The following is a 13,543-nucleotide window of genomic DNA, read 5'->3' as shown; positions in this document are numbered from 1 at the left end:
GTGGCTCAAAATAGATTGTTCATGGCTGCCTACATCTAAGATAAAAAGATTCTAAAACAATTGAACAGATTAGGCATATTATTAAAGGTGTTCAAACCATTACTTGATTTGTACATCTACTCAAACCTCTTCATCGGTCTTTATTCAGCAGTACATATGCACCAAATTCCATTTTAGAAGTTTCCATATCATTTTCATAGAAAACAAAAATTTGAAAACAAGTAACATTTAAACACAGCACGGTATTCTACCACAACTGAAACTTTTTTCTTCTTCTTCTTTACAGGACTTAACAAAATCTAAAAATGAACTATGCTGTAGAATCACCTCATGCAAAGATCGTTATGTTATCTCTGAAAATGAAACGGATGGCTTTTAAAGAACATTTTACTGTTTTATACTATTATGGCAACTTGTGTACCGCGACAGTCTATTTTGAGGGAAATTTATGATTTTTTTTCATGCAAAAATCTACACAAATTTGTTTTGATGATATGGAAAGCTTTTCATAGCATCAAACATTCATCTGGTGCAAATGCACAGGGAAACCTTCCTGAAAAGTTTTCTGACTTGAGAAGCAACTAAAAAGCCATACTAGGTAAAGTAAATAAAGGCTAAAAAAAAAAGGGGGGTGGGGGGTGGGAGGAGGGGGTGGGAAGAGGGGAGGGAAGGGATAGAAAACACAGGCTGCAGAGTGAACCGACGTCTGCTGCTAAATCGGTCTTCGTTTTCATGTCCAGTGTACATCAACACTTAGGATCTCACTCTGATGATTTACTAGGTTTGTTATCAGCCCCCTGGAGGCGAATCAAGCTTGCATGCGTTCACATACAGCACCACAACCATACGCTCGTACACAGTCACTCCAGGTCTAGGAGTCTGCTTCAGGAGTGAAGAGCCCTAGATTTGAAAGATGAACCTGGCTCTCCATCACTGAGCCAGACATTCATTCAACATTGTCCATTCACACATTGCTTCACAGCAAGGCCTGGGCTCATTTTCCTTTGACTTATACGGCATCCTATTCTCTTTTATGCTTACAAGGCTTGAAGATGACAGTACTGCACTTTCCCCTCAATTGATACACAGTAAGTCAATGTTCCTTCTCAGGCACTGAAGATCTGTGACCTGTAGCCCTTTTTACTTGTAACAACCTAAATAAGCATTCGTGTAAAGTTTTCGTTACATTCTGCCACTCATTCTCACTCGCACCCACTCGCCATCTTGACCTCATTTGGGCATTTTCTGTGATTCCAAATGAAATCTTCACATTTGCTTTCCCGATTTAATGCAGCAGCAGATCCCATGAGACAAGCTTGATGGATCAAACCTTTTTATATATATGTATATATATATATCTCAGTGCTGCATGGACCTAACTTCCACAACATCTTTCTAAAACTGGAACCCTTCCGTTGGTACATTGGCAGATGAATTGAAACCAAATGTTCCACCTTGTATTGCCTCTGGAACAAGGCTAGGGTCTTCATCAATCTAGGGGAAAAAAGAAGAAGTCATGGTTAATTTAAAAGTACACATAAATAGTATTATTATAGTAATATTCCTATCACAACACTGTTCTATCATGCCTTTAGAAAACTAAAACACTTTTAAAGGCTTTTTATGAGGGAAGCCAAAATAAAAGGAAATTTAAGAGAATATACAAGATGGCTATCTTCCAAAATAATGAAATAGGAGTAATAAACTGGAGATGGTGGTCCTAGTTCTCAAAATGTGAGGGTATATACTGGTACTCACTAGTTTTCCTTGTACCTGGAAAGTAGATATAGTTGATGATACTGAAAAAAATTACCGCCAACACTTTCGGAGAGTAAGTGAAATATTTGGCAAATCTTTTAATAACAATTGGAGACAAATGGTAAAATAATAGCTGTAATAATATATCTAAGGTCCTTTCTTGAAATACCAAAAAATTATAAACTTACAGTGCAGTTCCTATAACCATGTATACCAGCTGAATTATTCTTTTCACAATATAAGAGTAACACAGAACTACATGTTGAGGTATTAGAAATCCTAATGCCTTATATCTGCAAATTAGAACCTCCAGAAATCCAACTTTGAGACATGTTATCAAAGTGATCCTTAGAAGACTGTTTTTTCTGGTTTATTTAATTGGCATTCTATTGTAAATAGGACTTAGCTGGACATCTGTAAATAAGTAGTCTATTATTTTCTAGTACTGTCCTTGTTAGGCTAATGTTCAATCATACATATCTAACAAAATGTTTAAGAACATATCACTCTTGAGTGGGAGAGTTTGTGATATAAAACTGCTTCACGGAAAAACTGAGAAAATCATTAAGGAAATACACTGGTGTTCTACCTAACCATTATAATTTTCTAAATAACAGTTTCTTTCATTTTAGATTTACTTTTCCAAAGAGGTACTACTCAAAATAAATTATCCTATCATTCCAACTATGATATACGGACAATCCGAAGATATTTAGTTTATCTTACATTGTACTTTACTTTATCTTACATTGTATTGCGCCTTATCTTTTTTGTTGTTGTCATGATGAGTATACAGTCATGCACCGCTTAATGTCCATGATACGTTCTGTGAAATGGGACATTATGTGATTTGGATGTTGTGCGAACACCTGGGTCTCCCAGGCGTGGGGCTCCCAGGTGCACAGGCCTGGGCAGCTCCTGCCGCAGATGCCTCGAGTGAGCACTTGGCTGGGTCCTGCTCAGTGTGCGGCCCCATGAAGGTCATGGAGGCTCCAGGTGCGGGCTGGGGCAGCAGGGGAGCAGTCTCAGCGACCTGGCACCCTGTCCTGGCAAGGCCCCATGATGCCTGCTGACCTTGGGCCACCCAGGAGCAGCGGGGTGGGCTTGCTGCCGAGTCGGGCTGTGGGCATGCCCCGGACAGTGCACACCAGACCACAGACGTATATGTGGTTGGACTTTGCCCGAATGGACGTTATACGGCACATGACTCTGTGTGTGTGTACACACACAACTTTAATAGTACTTTATATTTTTATGATGATTTATTGTTTCCATTTTGTCTATTTAGTCACCAAATAAAAATAACTGTGACATTATATTCAAATGTACTTGAACTAATTATTCTCATAAAGGATTTATTATAGGATACACTGGTATCACTGTTCTGTTTATAAATATATTATACCACTAACAATAAAACATATGAAAACTATAAAGATATCAAGTACAAATAAAGCCTGATTTACCCACTGTCAAAAAAATCCTCATCTTTTTACTATTAGAGCTTATACTACTTTGTAATGCCCTGAAGGGATTTTAAAATATTGAAATATTTATCAGTTTCTGAAGCAAGTGACATTATTGTCAATAGCTATTTTAACTTCATTTAAAAAAATATATACTGTATATCCTAGCTTACTAGATTATTTCATCCAGACTTAGGTTTTATAAATAAAACTAAGAACACTACAAAATTATTAAGTACATCATCTGAAGAGAAGAACTGATCAATGATCTCATAGGCCAATTTGTAGATGTCTTCATTTTCATGATTTTGAAGTTGTTCAATTTTCTCCAGTCCTGTAAGAAATTTTATGAAGTGAAACAATGGTAACATTCGAAAAGTAACAGCAAAAATGTTACAATAATCTTATGACCACATAATCCAATTTTTGGGAACACAGTCTAAAGATGACTTTTAAATATAAAATCATTTCATGCACAAAGATAAAGCTGATTATTTTAAAAAATTAACAGCCTTAGGGTCTGTGTGTAAACGTTTAAGCAAGCAATGGGACATGTTCAACAGAATATTATATAACAAATGTTTATAAAGGGTAATAACATGTAGAGTTGCTTTTATTTGTTAAAAGTAAAAAGTAGATTATAAAATTCTCCCTATATGCTTGATTACAACCATTTAGAAAAAAAGACTAGCAAGATACAACAACAGTGGTTTGCACTGCAGGACTACGGGTAATTTCTCCTCCTTCAATTCTTTCTACTTTCTATTATCTGTCAAGTTTTTCTAGTGAGAATGCCCTGGGGGTGGGGGAACATTAAAAAGTACAGTTGATTAATAAATATGATGCTTAAGACATCTGTTAATGATCAAGATCTACCACAGTATTTCAGGGGAAAAGCAAATTTCCTCTGTAAACATTAATAAGTTTATTAAATCAAAGGCAGAAACATTAAAAAGAATATATATATATACTTGCTGACATGCAAGCTCAATCCTGCTTTGCTCTGTAAGGGTAAATAATTACTTTCAAGGTCTCTGAAATAACGTGAAATTGCCCCTTCGCAAGTCTTTTTTCTCTATCCTGTCCTTAAATGGAAGAAATTGTCTTGGGCTCATTTCTCACTCTACACTCTCTCCTCTTGGTAAAACCCTTCATTAAAGAACGTTAGTTACGACACAGAAGCTGAAGACTTGCACATCTACAGCTACAATTCCTTTCTGAGCTTCAGATGCATACAATTCAAATGTTTGTGTGATAATTCCATCAGGACATTTCACAAGTACCTAGAACTGTCCAAAGCAGTTCCTTTTATTTGTGTTTCCTCATGTAAACTCTTTTTTCTCCTGTATCCTTACTTGGTGATAATAACAGCTTGAAATCTGAGAGAAAGGCTAAGTAAGTTTCATTTTCTCTAATACTCTACAGTCAAATCTCAGAAATGTCAGTGTATCCATTTCTTGAATCTTGTCATCTCCCCTAAATCTCTATTATGGCTGTCTTCATTTAGTGTGGCTTGACCCCTATATATTTCCCTCACAGGCCTCCCTATCTCCTGTCTCCAAATGGCCCCATTTCCCTGATATCCATATTCCATCTGAACATATAAAATCCTCCAATGGCCTGTCTGACCCTATGGCAGAATCCACTGGGGGAGCTTATATAATACAGATTCCTAGGCCCCACCTCCCGTGAGGCAGGTAATGCTAAGAACCCATATTTTGATTTTAACATGTAAAGACATTTTAATAATTAAGGCATGTTTACATGATAAAAAAAAAACTAGCAATACTAATATTTACCTATGCCCGTTTTAAATTTTCCTTGTACTTACTCTCTATCTTATGAACCTAACTTGACAGTTATTCTTTTTTGTTCTTCAGTCATCACTTCAGTAGATTTAAATAAGGCAGTCCCCGAGATACGAACATCTGACGTCCAGCTTAGGGATCACTTGTACTTGCCCTTTAATGTTATGTAAATTTGCCCTCACTTTGAAATGACTGAACCAACTCAAAACAAATTCTTCAAGACAGTCACCTTCACTTGCTGCACGTGCAGCTTTTAAATCACTGAAAAGCTTGGAGCCTCTTCTTGCACTAAAGTCAGGCTAATAAGAACCGGAGGCACCTGTTCCGACTTACCTACAAGTTGGACTTAAAGACGCAGTTAGGAAGGGATCTTGTTCGTAACCCAGGGACTGCCTGTGTACCTCTTTCTTATTACATTAATCTTCATGCCTCTTGACTCCCCCACTAAATAAGTTAAGATACTGCTTCTCCTAATCTTCTAGCGCTCTCTCCTTTCATTCCCTTCTCAACTTGTCAGAAATACCTTCAACATTTACCAAGGTTGGTAACATTTATATTCTGTTTGACAGCCACACTGGATGACACTACCACGTTCTGTTCCTATGTTAATTTTGAGTTGTAGCTAATACTTGTTCTTTATACTCCAGATGGTTCTGGTAACAGTCAGATTTGGGAACTATGCCCTACACAATAAAGTATCTGCAGTGCTACAAAGGCTGTAAGACTTTGCAGGGATCTGGTTACTACTTCTCCAGCTTCATCTCTCGGTAGTTTCTATCCCACACTTTGTGATTCAGCAACACTGAACTACTTAGAATTTGCTGAATGCTGTTTCTCACCTCAGACTTTGCTCATGGTGTTATCTTTGCCTGGAACACCATTCATCCCTTTTTACATTATTAATCCTTATTCATCTCTCAAAATCCAGCTAAGGTGTCACTTCCTGCTTCTTCCAGGATGGATTAGATATCCCATTTTGTTGTACATTTCTATTAGGGTAATTAGCACATTGAATCAGTTCCTGCTTATCTCTATGACTAGACTACAGTACTTGAGGGCAAGGACTGTGCCTTGTTTACCACTATCTCTCCAGTTCCTTAGCACAGTGCCTGTTTAATACACAGCAGCAATTCAGTTACCCATGCATATGCAAAAAACTGAGCAGGGCTGTACACGCAGAATATAGAATATCTGTACCTTGATTATCTAAGAAAAATATAGAAATGCTACATAAGTCAGAAAATAAAAGTGTTTACAAAAATAACATTAAAATGTGGAAAATGAGCGTATACTAAACTTACCTCCACATTCTTCTATAAGATTGGCTATGGTTTCTGCCTCATCTTCAGCCATTTTTAATATATTACTTAGTCCATCAAGTACTACTTGCACAACCTGTGCATCTTTTACAGTCAGCAAGTTGCAAAAAGGTGGGATAACGTTTTGTTGGATAAGGTAGGCCACCTGAAGAATAAAAACACCATGAAATAATAAATGTAAGTAAACTTGGTTTGTGTACCACACTATCCCACTAAAGTAACTCTGGTTTTGAAAATCTGAGGATGGAAATATGACCTCATCTCTCGTATGTTATTAAATTAGACTACATATTAATTAAACCTCTTTTTAATGTAGCTAAGTTTATTTTTCTTGAATTTAGAAAGTGAAACTAAAGTAAAAATGAAGGAATCACTCAACTTCACAGCAAACATTTCTTTGTCAGAAGGAATACTTCCTTCAAAGATCCTTTCCCCTCTAAGATTCAGAGTTTATGAAATCAATTAAGCAACTGAACATTATTTTCAAAAAACTGCAATGTTTCAATCTGACAGAGTCCACTGGCTCTCTGCTGTAACAGGTTAAGGATAATTAACACTCTCATATGCCACCCAGCTTTCAATTCCTTATTCCACTGTTTTCATAATATTTTTCTGTCATTGTAATACTGTTATGAATTTTATTTCCATGAATTACATTTATAGTCTGCTCTATGTTCATACTTCAGTGGGTTCACCTGTCTCTACCAGTCCATAGCTTCTTTCTGACAGTTAGCAATGTACTGTCTCTGAGCTCCAAATTCACCCCCCCCCTTTTTTTTTTTAACCTGCTCTGTGAAACAGATCTGGGCCTCTTAAAACTATTTTTCCCTTGCCAGCTAGTACAATGGTAAGCTTTATCACCTGCACGACCCGGAGAATGAGCGCCTCTTTAAATCGTATGCCCTAAGTGCCTCACATGCTTCCCCCTAGTTTCCAGCCCCTCAGCCATCAGGTTGAATTTAGTTCCTTGTTTGGTTTGCTGCTGGTGAATTTTTTGTTTGCCTTTTTATAAATTTTCATTCATTTGTTAGGAGAATTTGTGAGGCAGTCTCATTCTGCCATATTAAAATAAAAAGTCCCAGTCCTTCTTAATATTGTTTTTTTTTAAAAAAACAAAACAAAACAAAAAATAACAAGCAAGGAAAAAACCAACCCTGACTGTAAGAGCCTTGATCTTACCCTGGGTTAGAAAATTCTTATAGAACAAGAAGTTGGAAAGAGAATACGTCTCTTCTATGCAATATGACTAAAGGAACTCAAGGTGATGCTATCATATGGCGGGTGGGGTGGGGTGGGGAAGGGGAGAATCACAGAATGCCTGTTATCTTGCTATTATTTTAAGATTTACTTAAGTCTAAATCTTAGAATTAACTGTAGAGTTATTTTATCAATTTTTAGAAATAGAAAAAGCTGAACTTACTTGATCTTTCCTTCCACTAATTGTTAAGTTACTTATGGCCCAAGCAGCTTCTTTCTGAGTGCCAAAATCCCCCTGTAAACGCAAGGCAAATGGCTATAAATTGTAACATATGCCAAACTAGAATAAAGGTTTTCTGGAATGATTTATCAACTGCTCATTTCCCCAGGATTCTTTCTAGCCTTTCTATATGCATACATGATTTTTATACAGTAAGGTAAGTCTGTGAACTACACCCAGTCCACCTTATACAAATGGAAACCCCTTTTTGTGAACTTGCCTGGCAACCAACTGACTTGATATTACTGTTGAAAAAGACAGAAAAATATACAGTTTCACTATAATCAAAGGAATTTCAATTTAGAGTATCCTTTTTAACTTTTAACAAAGATTTTAAAATAATACCCAGCATTAAGGAGACTACGATAAAGTGTTACCCATATACATTGACTTTCAAATACAAATTGGCAAAATATATTTAAGAATTATTTAAAAATACGACTCAGTAATCTCGCCTTTGAGAATTTACAAGAAAATAATTTAAAGCAAAGCATTATTATATTTCTTTCTACATACGGTCACAGCAGCACCATAATAGCCAAGAAAGTACAAGCAACTAAGATTCTTAACAATAGGGGAATAGTTGGCTAATTATAATAAATCTGCTTAATGAGATAATAAGCAGCTATTAAATATTAGGAGTCCCTGGGTGGCTCAACTACTAACCAAAGGATGGTTTGAACCCACCCAGAGGTGCCTCAGAAGACAGGCCTGGGCTCTCGGCTTCTGAAAGGTCACAGCTTTGAAAACCCTATGGAGCAGTTCAACTCTGCACACATGGGGTTGCTATTAGTTGGAATCAACTTGACAGCAAATAACAACAAAAACAAATTAAATATTCAGAAGACTAGGGACATGGAAAATGCTTATGATGCTTAATTAAATAAAACAAAAAAAATGTGAAATAAGAGAAATGCAAATTAAAACTGCACTGAGCTATCCTTTCTTATTTATCAGCCTGATAAAATCCAAATATTTGCCAGTGAGGCTGCTAGGAGTGAAAAAGGGTACAATACAACCCTTAAAAAGGGGAACTGGCATTCTATAGCAAAATTATATATATATATATATGTTTATCCTTTGATCCAGTAAACTCAAATACAATCTGGCAAGAAAAGGGGAAAAAACCTTCTTAAAGTTATTCTTCAAAGTACCATTTAATAGCAAGACAGTACAAATATCCTAAAGATCATCAATAAAGGATTGACTGAATAAACTATAGTACATTCATACAACAGAGTACCATGTAGCTAATAAAAGGAACAAAGAAGCTGTCTATATAGTGCTATGGAAGTGACTCCAGGATATAGTTAAAAAAAAAAAAGACAATGGAAGAAGAATATATACAATATGCTCCTTTCTGTGTAAGAAAGGGTGGAAATAGGAATAAACATATGCATTTACTTATATTTTAAAAAGAAGCAATGGATAAAAACTAATAAAAATGACTATCCGTAAAGAAAGGGAGAGAATGGGGGGAAAGGACAGAAGTGGAATCTAGACCTCTGTGTACCCTGAAAGGTACATATTTTGACCTGGGAACCATTTAAGTGCTTTTTACAATCAAAAAAGTAATTCCAGAAAACAATAATAAAAACAGAAATAAACCTATTTGTATATCAAGTTGGTGGGTTAATCACACATAAAAGAATTATGTCAAGTATATCACTGGTGGAATATACTCTAAAGACAAAAAGAACCTCAAGGAAATCTTAAAACTGCATCCAGTAGTCATGTGTTAGTGGCAATGTTCGTCTTGTTATTCTGATGTGTGTGTGTGTGTATGTATATCAATGTATCATGAGGCAAAAAAGTTCATATGTTTACATTTTTCAGCATTAAAAAAAAAAATACAAACACAAAATCAAAGAACTGAAAATAAAAACCTTGTTACCCTAAATAACAAGTAATCTTTGAAAGTGCCCTACCTTTCATTCATGATTCATTTCTTATGAATTCTCATATTCATGAACTTATTTCAGGCCTGGGTCAGAAAATGTGTAAGATAAGCCCGGGACGTGTCATATTCAAATGGTAGGAAACTCTGAAAAACTACTGGGGTGATGTCAAAAAAGATAAAAGGTACCAGCTATAAAAGGTTCCCAGTGATCAGGGACAAGGAGTATCAAAAAGAGTAGCGACTCAAGCTTATCAAATACGTAAGAATCCAAACTTTCCGAATGACACTAAAAAAATTCATTCTGGTGACATTTCAAGATTGCCAGGAAACCACGTCATTCTACAAATGGATTAATAATAAAAAAAAAAAAGATCAGCATTTCTCCTGCTTTTCCTAAAGAGGAAAAGCTTTTATTGAAGAATCATGGGTAATACATAAAGAATGACAGGATCAGAAAGTCACCATTTTGTAACTCCTAATGAAAAAAACAGATCCGTGCAATGATAATCAATGGCAGCAAAAAACCATTAGATGAAAGGCTGATGGATAATTTTATAATGATCAGCTTGATTAGGCTGATAACACCTGAACCCACTTACCAACCTTAATATCACCAGACTTAGGACAGAAAGCATGTGCCTCCTAATGCGAATCATTAGGAAATACAAAGCAGCGCATAAAGTATTCTGATCTAAAAACTGAACCTGATCCAACAGTTTACAGGAAATTAGCCTCTACTATCAGTTTATAAAGATGATCCTCTCAGGTTGGAAGGCACTCGAAAGACAACTGGGTAAGAGCTGCCTCCTCAGCATAGAGTCGACCTTAATGATGTGGATGGAGTCAAGCTTTTGGGACCTTCATTTGCTGGTGTGGCATGACGTAAAATGAGAAAAGACAGCTGCAAACATACATGAGTAACTGGAATGTGGAATATAAAAAGTATGAATCTACAAAAATTGGAAGTTCTCAAAAATGAAAAAGAACACATAAAGATCGATATCCTAGGCAATAGTGAGCTGAAATGGACTGGTATTGGCCCTTTTGAATCAGACAATCATATGGCCTACTATGCCAGGAATGACAAATTGAAGAGGAATGGCATCGCATTCATCATCAAAAAGAACATTTCAAGATGTATCCTGCTGTCAGTGATAGGATGATATCAATACGCCTACAAGAAGACCAGTTAATACAACTACTATTCAAGTTTACGCATCAATCACTAACGCCAAGGATGAAGAAATTGAAGAATTCTACCAACTTCTGCAGTCTGAAATTGATCAAACACGCAATCAAGATGCATCGATAATTACTGGTGACTGCAATGTGGAAGTTGGAAACAAGTAAGAATGACTGGTAGTTGGCAAATATGGCCTTGGTGATAGAAACGATGCCAGAGATTGCATGATAGAATTTTGCAAGATCAACGACTTATTCACTGCAGATACCTTTCTCAACAACATAAACGGCAACCATACATGTGGACCTTGCCAGATGGATGGAATACACAGGAATCAAACCAACTACATCTATGGAAAGAGACAATGGAGAAGCTCAATATCGTCAGTCAGAACAAGGCCAGCTGTGGAACAGACCATCAGCTGCTAATATACAAGTTCAATTTGAAGCTGAAGAAAATTAAAATGTGTCCAAGAGAGCTAAAGTACAATCTTGAGTATATCCCACCAGAATTTAGAGACCATCTCAAGAACAGATTTGATGTGCTGAACACTAATGACTGAAGACTAGCCGAATTGTGGGATGATATCAAGGACATCATACGTGAAGAAAGCAAAAGGTCATTAAAAAGACAGGAAGGACCAAAATAGATGTCTGAAGAGACTCTAACTTGCTCTTGAACACAGACTAGCTACAACAAAAGGAAGAAATGATGAAATTAAAGAGCTAAAGAGAAGATTGCAAAGAATGGCTCGAGAAGACTAAGTATTATAATTAAATGTGCAAAGACCCAGAGTAAGAAAACAAAAAGGAAAGAACACACATAGCATTTCTCAAGCTGAAAAAACTGAAGAAAAAATTCAAGCCTCAAGTTGCAATACTGAAGGATTCTATGGGCAATGAGACAGGAAGACCCTCAATGAGATGGACTGACACACTGGCTGCAATGATAGGCTGAAGAATAGTAATGACTGTGAGGATGGCACAGGACCTGGCAGCCCTTTGTTCTGTTGTACACAGGGTCACTATGAGTTGGAACTGTCTCGAAGGCACCTAACAACATGGGCAAAAAACTGAATGATGCAGGAAGCATCAAAAGAAGATGGAAGGAATACAAAGAGTCACTGCACCAAAAAGAATTGGTTGACATTCAACCATTTCAGGAGGTACCATATGACCAAGAACTGATGACACTAAAGGAAGAAGTCCAAGCTGCACTGAAGGCAGTTGGTGAAAAACAAGGCTCTGGGAACTGATGGAATTCCAACTGAGATGTTTCACCGAACAGATGCAACACTGGAAGCGCTCACTCATCTACGCCAAGAAATATGGAAGATAGCTATCTGGCCAATCGACTGGAAGAGATCGATATTCGTGCCCATTCCAAAGAAAGATGATCCAATGGAATGCAGAAATTATTGAAAAGTATCATTAATATCACATGCAAGTAAAACTATGCTGAAGATAATTCAAAAACGATGCAGCAATGCATCAACAGGAAACTGCTGTGAAATCAAGCTGGATTGAAAAGAGGATGTGGAACAAGGGATATCACTGCTGATGTCACATAGATCCTGGCTGAAAACAGAGAATATCAGAAAGATGTTTACCTGTGTTTTAAGGCATTTCACTGCATGGATCATATCAAATTATGGATAACATTGTGAAAAATGGGAAATCCAGAACATTTAATTGTGCTCATGCGGAACCTGTACACAGACCAGGAGGAAGTCATTTAAACAGAACAAGGGGATAATGTATGGTTTAAAATCAGGAAAGGTGTGCATCAGGGTTGTATCCTTTCACCATACTTATTCAGTCTACATGCTGAGCAAATAATCCGAGAAGCTGGACTATATGAAGAAGAATGCAGCATCAGGATTGGAGGAAGACTCATTAACAACCTGTGATATGCAGATGACACAACCTTGCTTGCTGAAAGCAAAGAAGACTTGAAGCACTTACTGATGAAGATCCAAGACTACAGCCTTCAGTATGGATTACAACTCAACATAAAGAAAACAAAAATTCTCACAACAGGACCCATAAGCAATATCATGATACATGGGGAAAATACTGAAGTAGTCAAGGATTTCATTTTACTTGGATCCACAATCAATGCCCATGGAAGGAGCAGTCAAGAAATCATATGATGTACTGCATTGGGCAAATCTGCTGCAAAAGACCTCTTTGAAGTGTTAAAAAGCAAAGATGTCACTTTAAGGACTATGGTGTGCCTGACCCAAGTCATTGTATTTTCTTTTTTCTCCATTTTTTTTTTTATTGTTGTGGTTTAGATGAAGTATACATTTCAAGTCAGTCTCCCATACAAAAATTTATACATAGTTATATGACCCTAATTGCTCACCCCATTCTGTGACAGCACACTCCTCCTTTCCACCTCTGATTCCCCATGACCATTCAACCAGGTCCTAACTCTGCCTTCCCATCTCACCTCTGGACAGAAGCTGCCCCTTTGGTCTCTTGTATCTACTTGACTAAGAGGCACACTCTTCACGAGTATCACTTCATGTCCCACAGACAAGTCCAATCCCTGTCTGAAGAGTTGGCCTCAGAAACTGTTTTAGTTCTGGGCTGATATAGAGTGCAGGGGCCATGCCTTCAGGGGCACC

General features: G+C 36.9%; 1 protein-coding gene across 3 annotated transcripts in view; it reads right to left on the bottom strand.

Moving 5' to 3' along the window:
- Positions 1 to 730: 730 nt before the first annotated feature.
- KPNA4 (karyopherin subunit alpha 4) overlaps positions 731 to 13,543 on the bottom strand; it is an 83,337-nt gene continuing 70,524 nt past the window's right edge. For all 3 annotated transcript variants that reach the window (XM_023733851.1, XM_004379146.2, XM_023733852.1), the window contains exons 14-17: positions 7,772 to 7,843; positions 6,334 to 6,496; positions 3,464 to 3,558; positions 731 to 1,494 (exon numbers count right to left, since the gene is read on the bottom strand). In XM_023733851.1, coding sequence (XP_023589619.1) covers positions 1,396 to 1,494; positions 3,464 to 3,558; positions 6,334 to 6,496; positions 7,772 to 7,843 — 429 coding nt within the window. In that variant the 3' untranslated portion in view covers positions 731 to 1,395. The remainder of the gene's footprint in view (positions 1,495 to 3,463; positions 3,559 to 6,333; positions 6,497 to 7,771; positions 7,844 to 13,543) is intronic.

This window comes from Trichechus manatus, unplaced genomic scaffold (assembly GCF_000243295.1).
Source record: "Trichechus manatus latirostris isolate Lorelei unplaced genomic scaffold, TriManLat1.0 scaffold00062, whole genome shotgun sequence".
In the NCBI taxonomy this organism is placed as follows: Eukaryota; Metazoa; Chordata; class Mammalia; order Sirenia; family Trichechidae; genus Trichechus; species Trichechus manatus.
The sequence above is the reverse complement of the archived record's forward strand: the minus strand, read 5'-3'. Positions and strand labels throughout refer to the sequence as shown.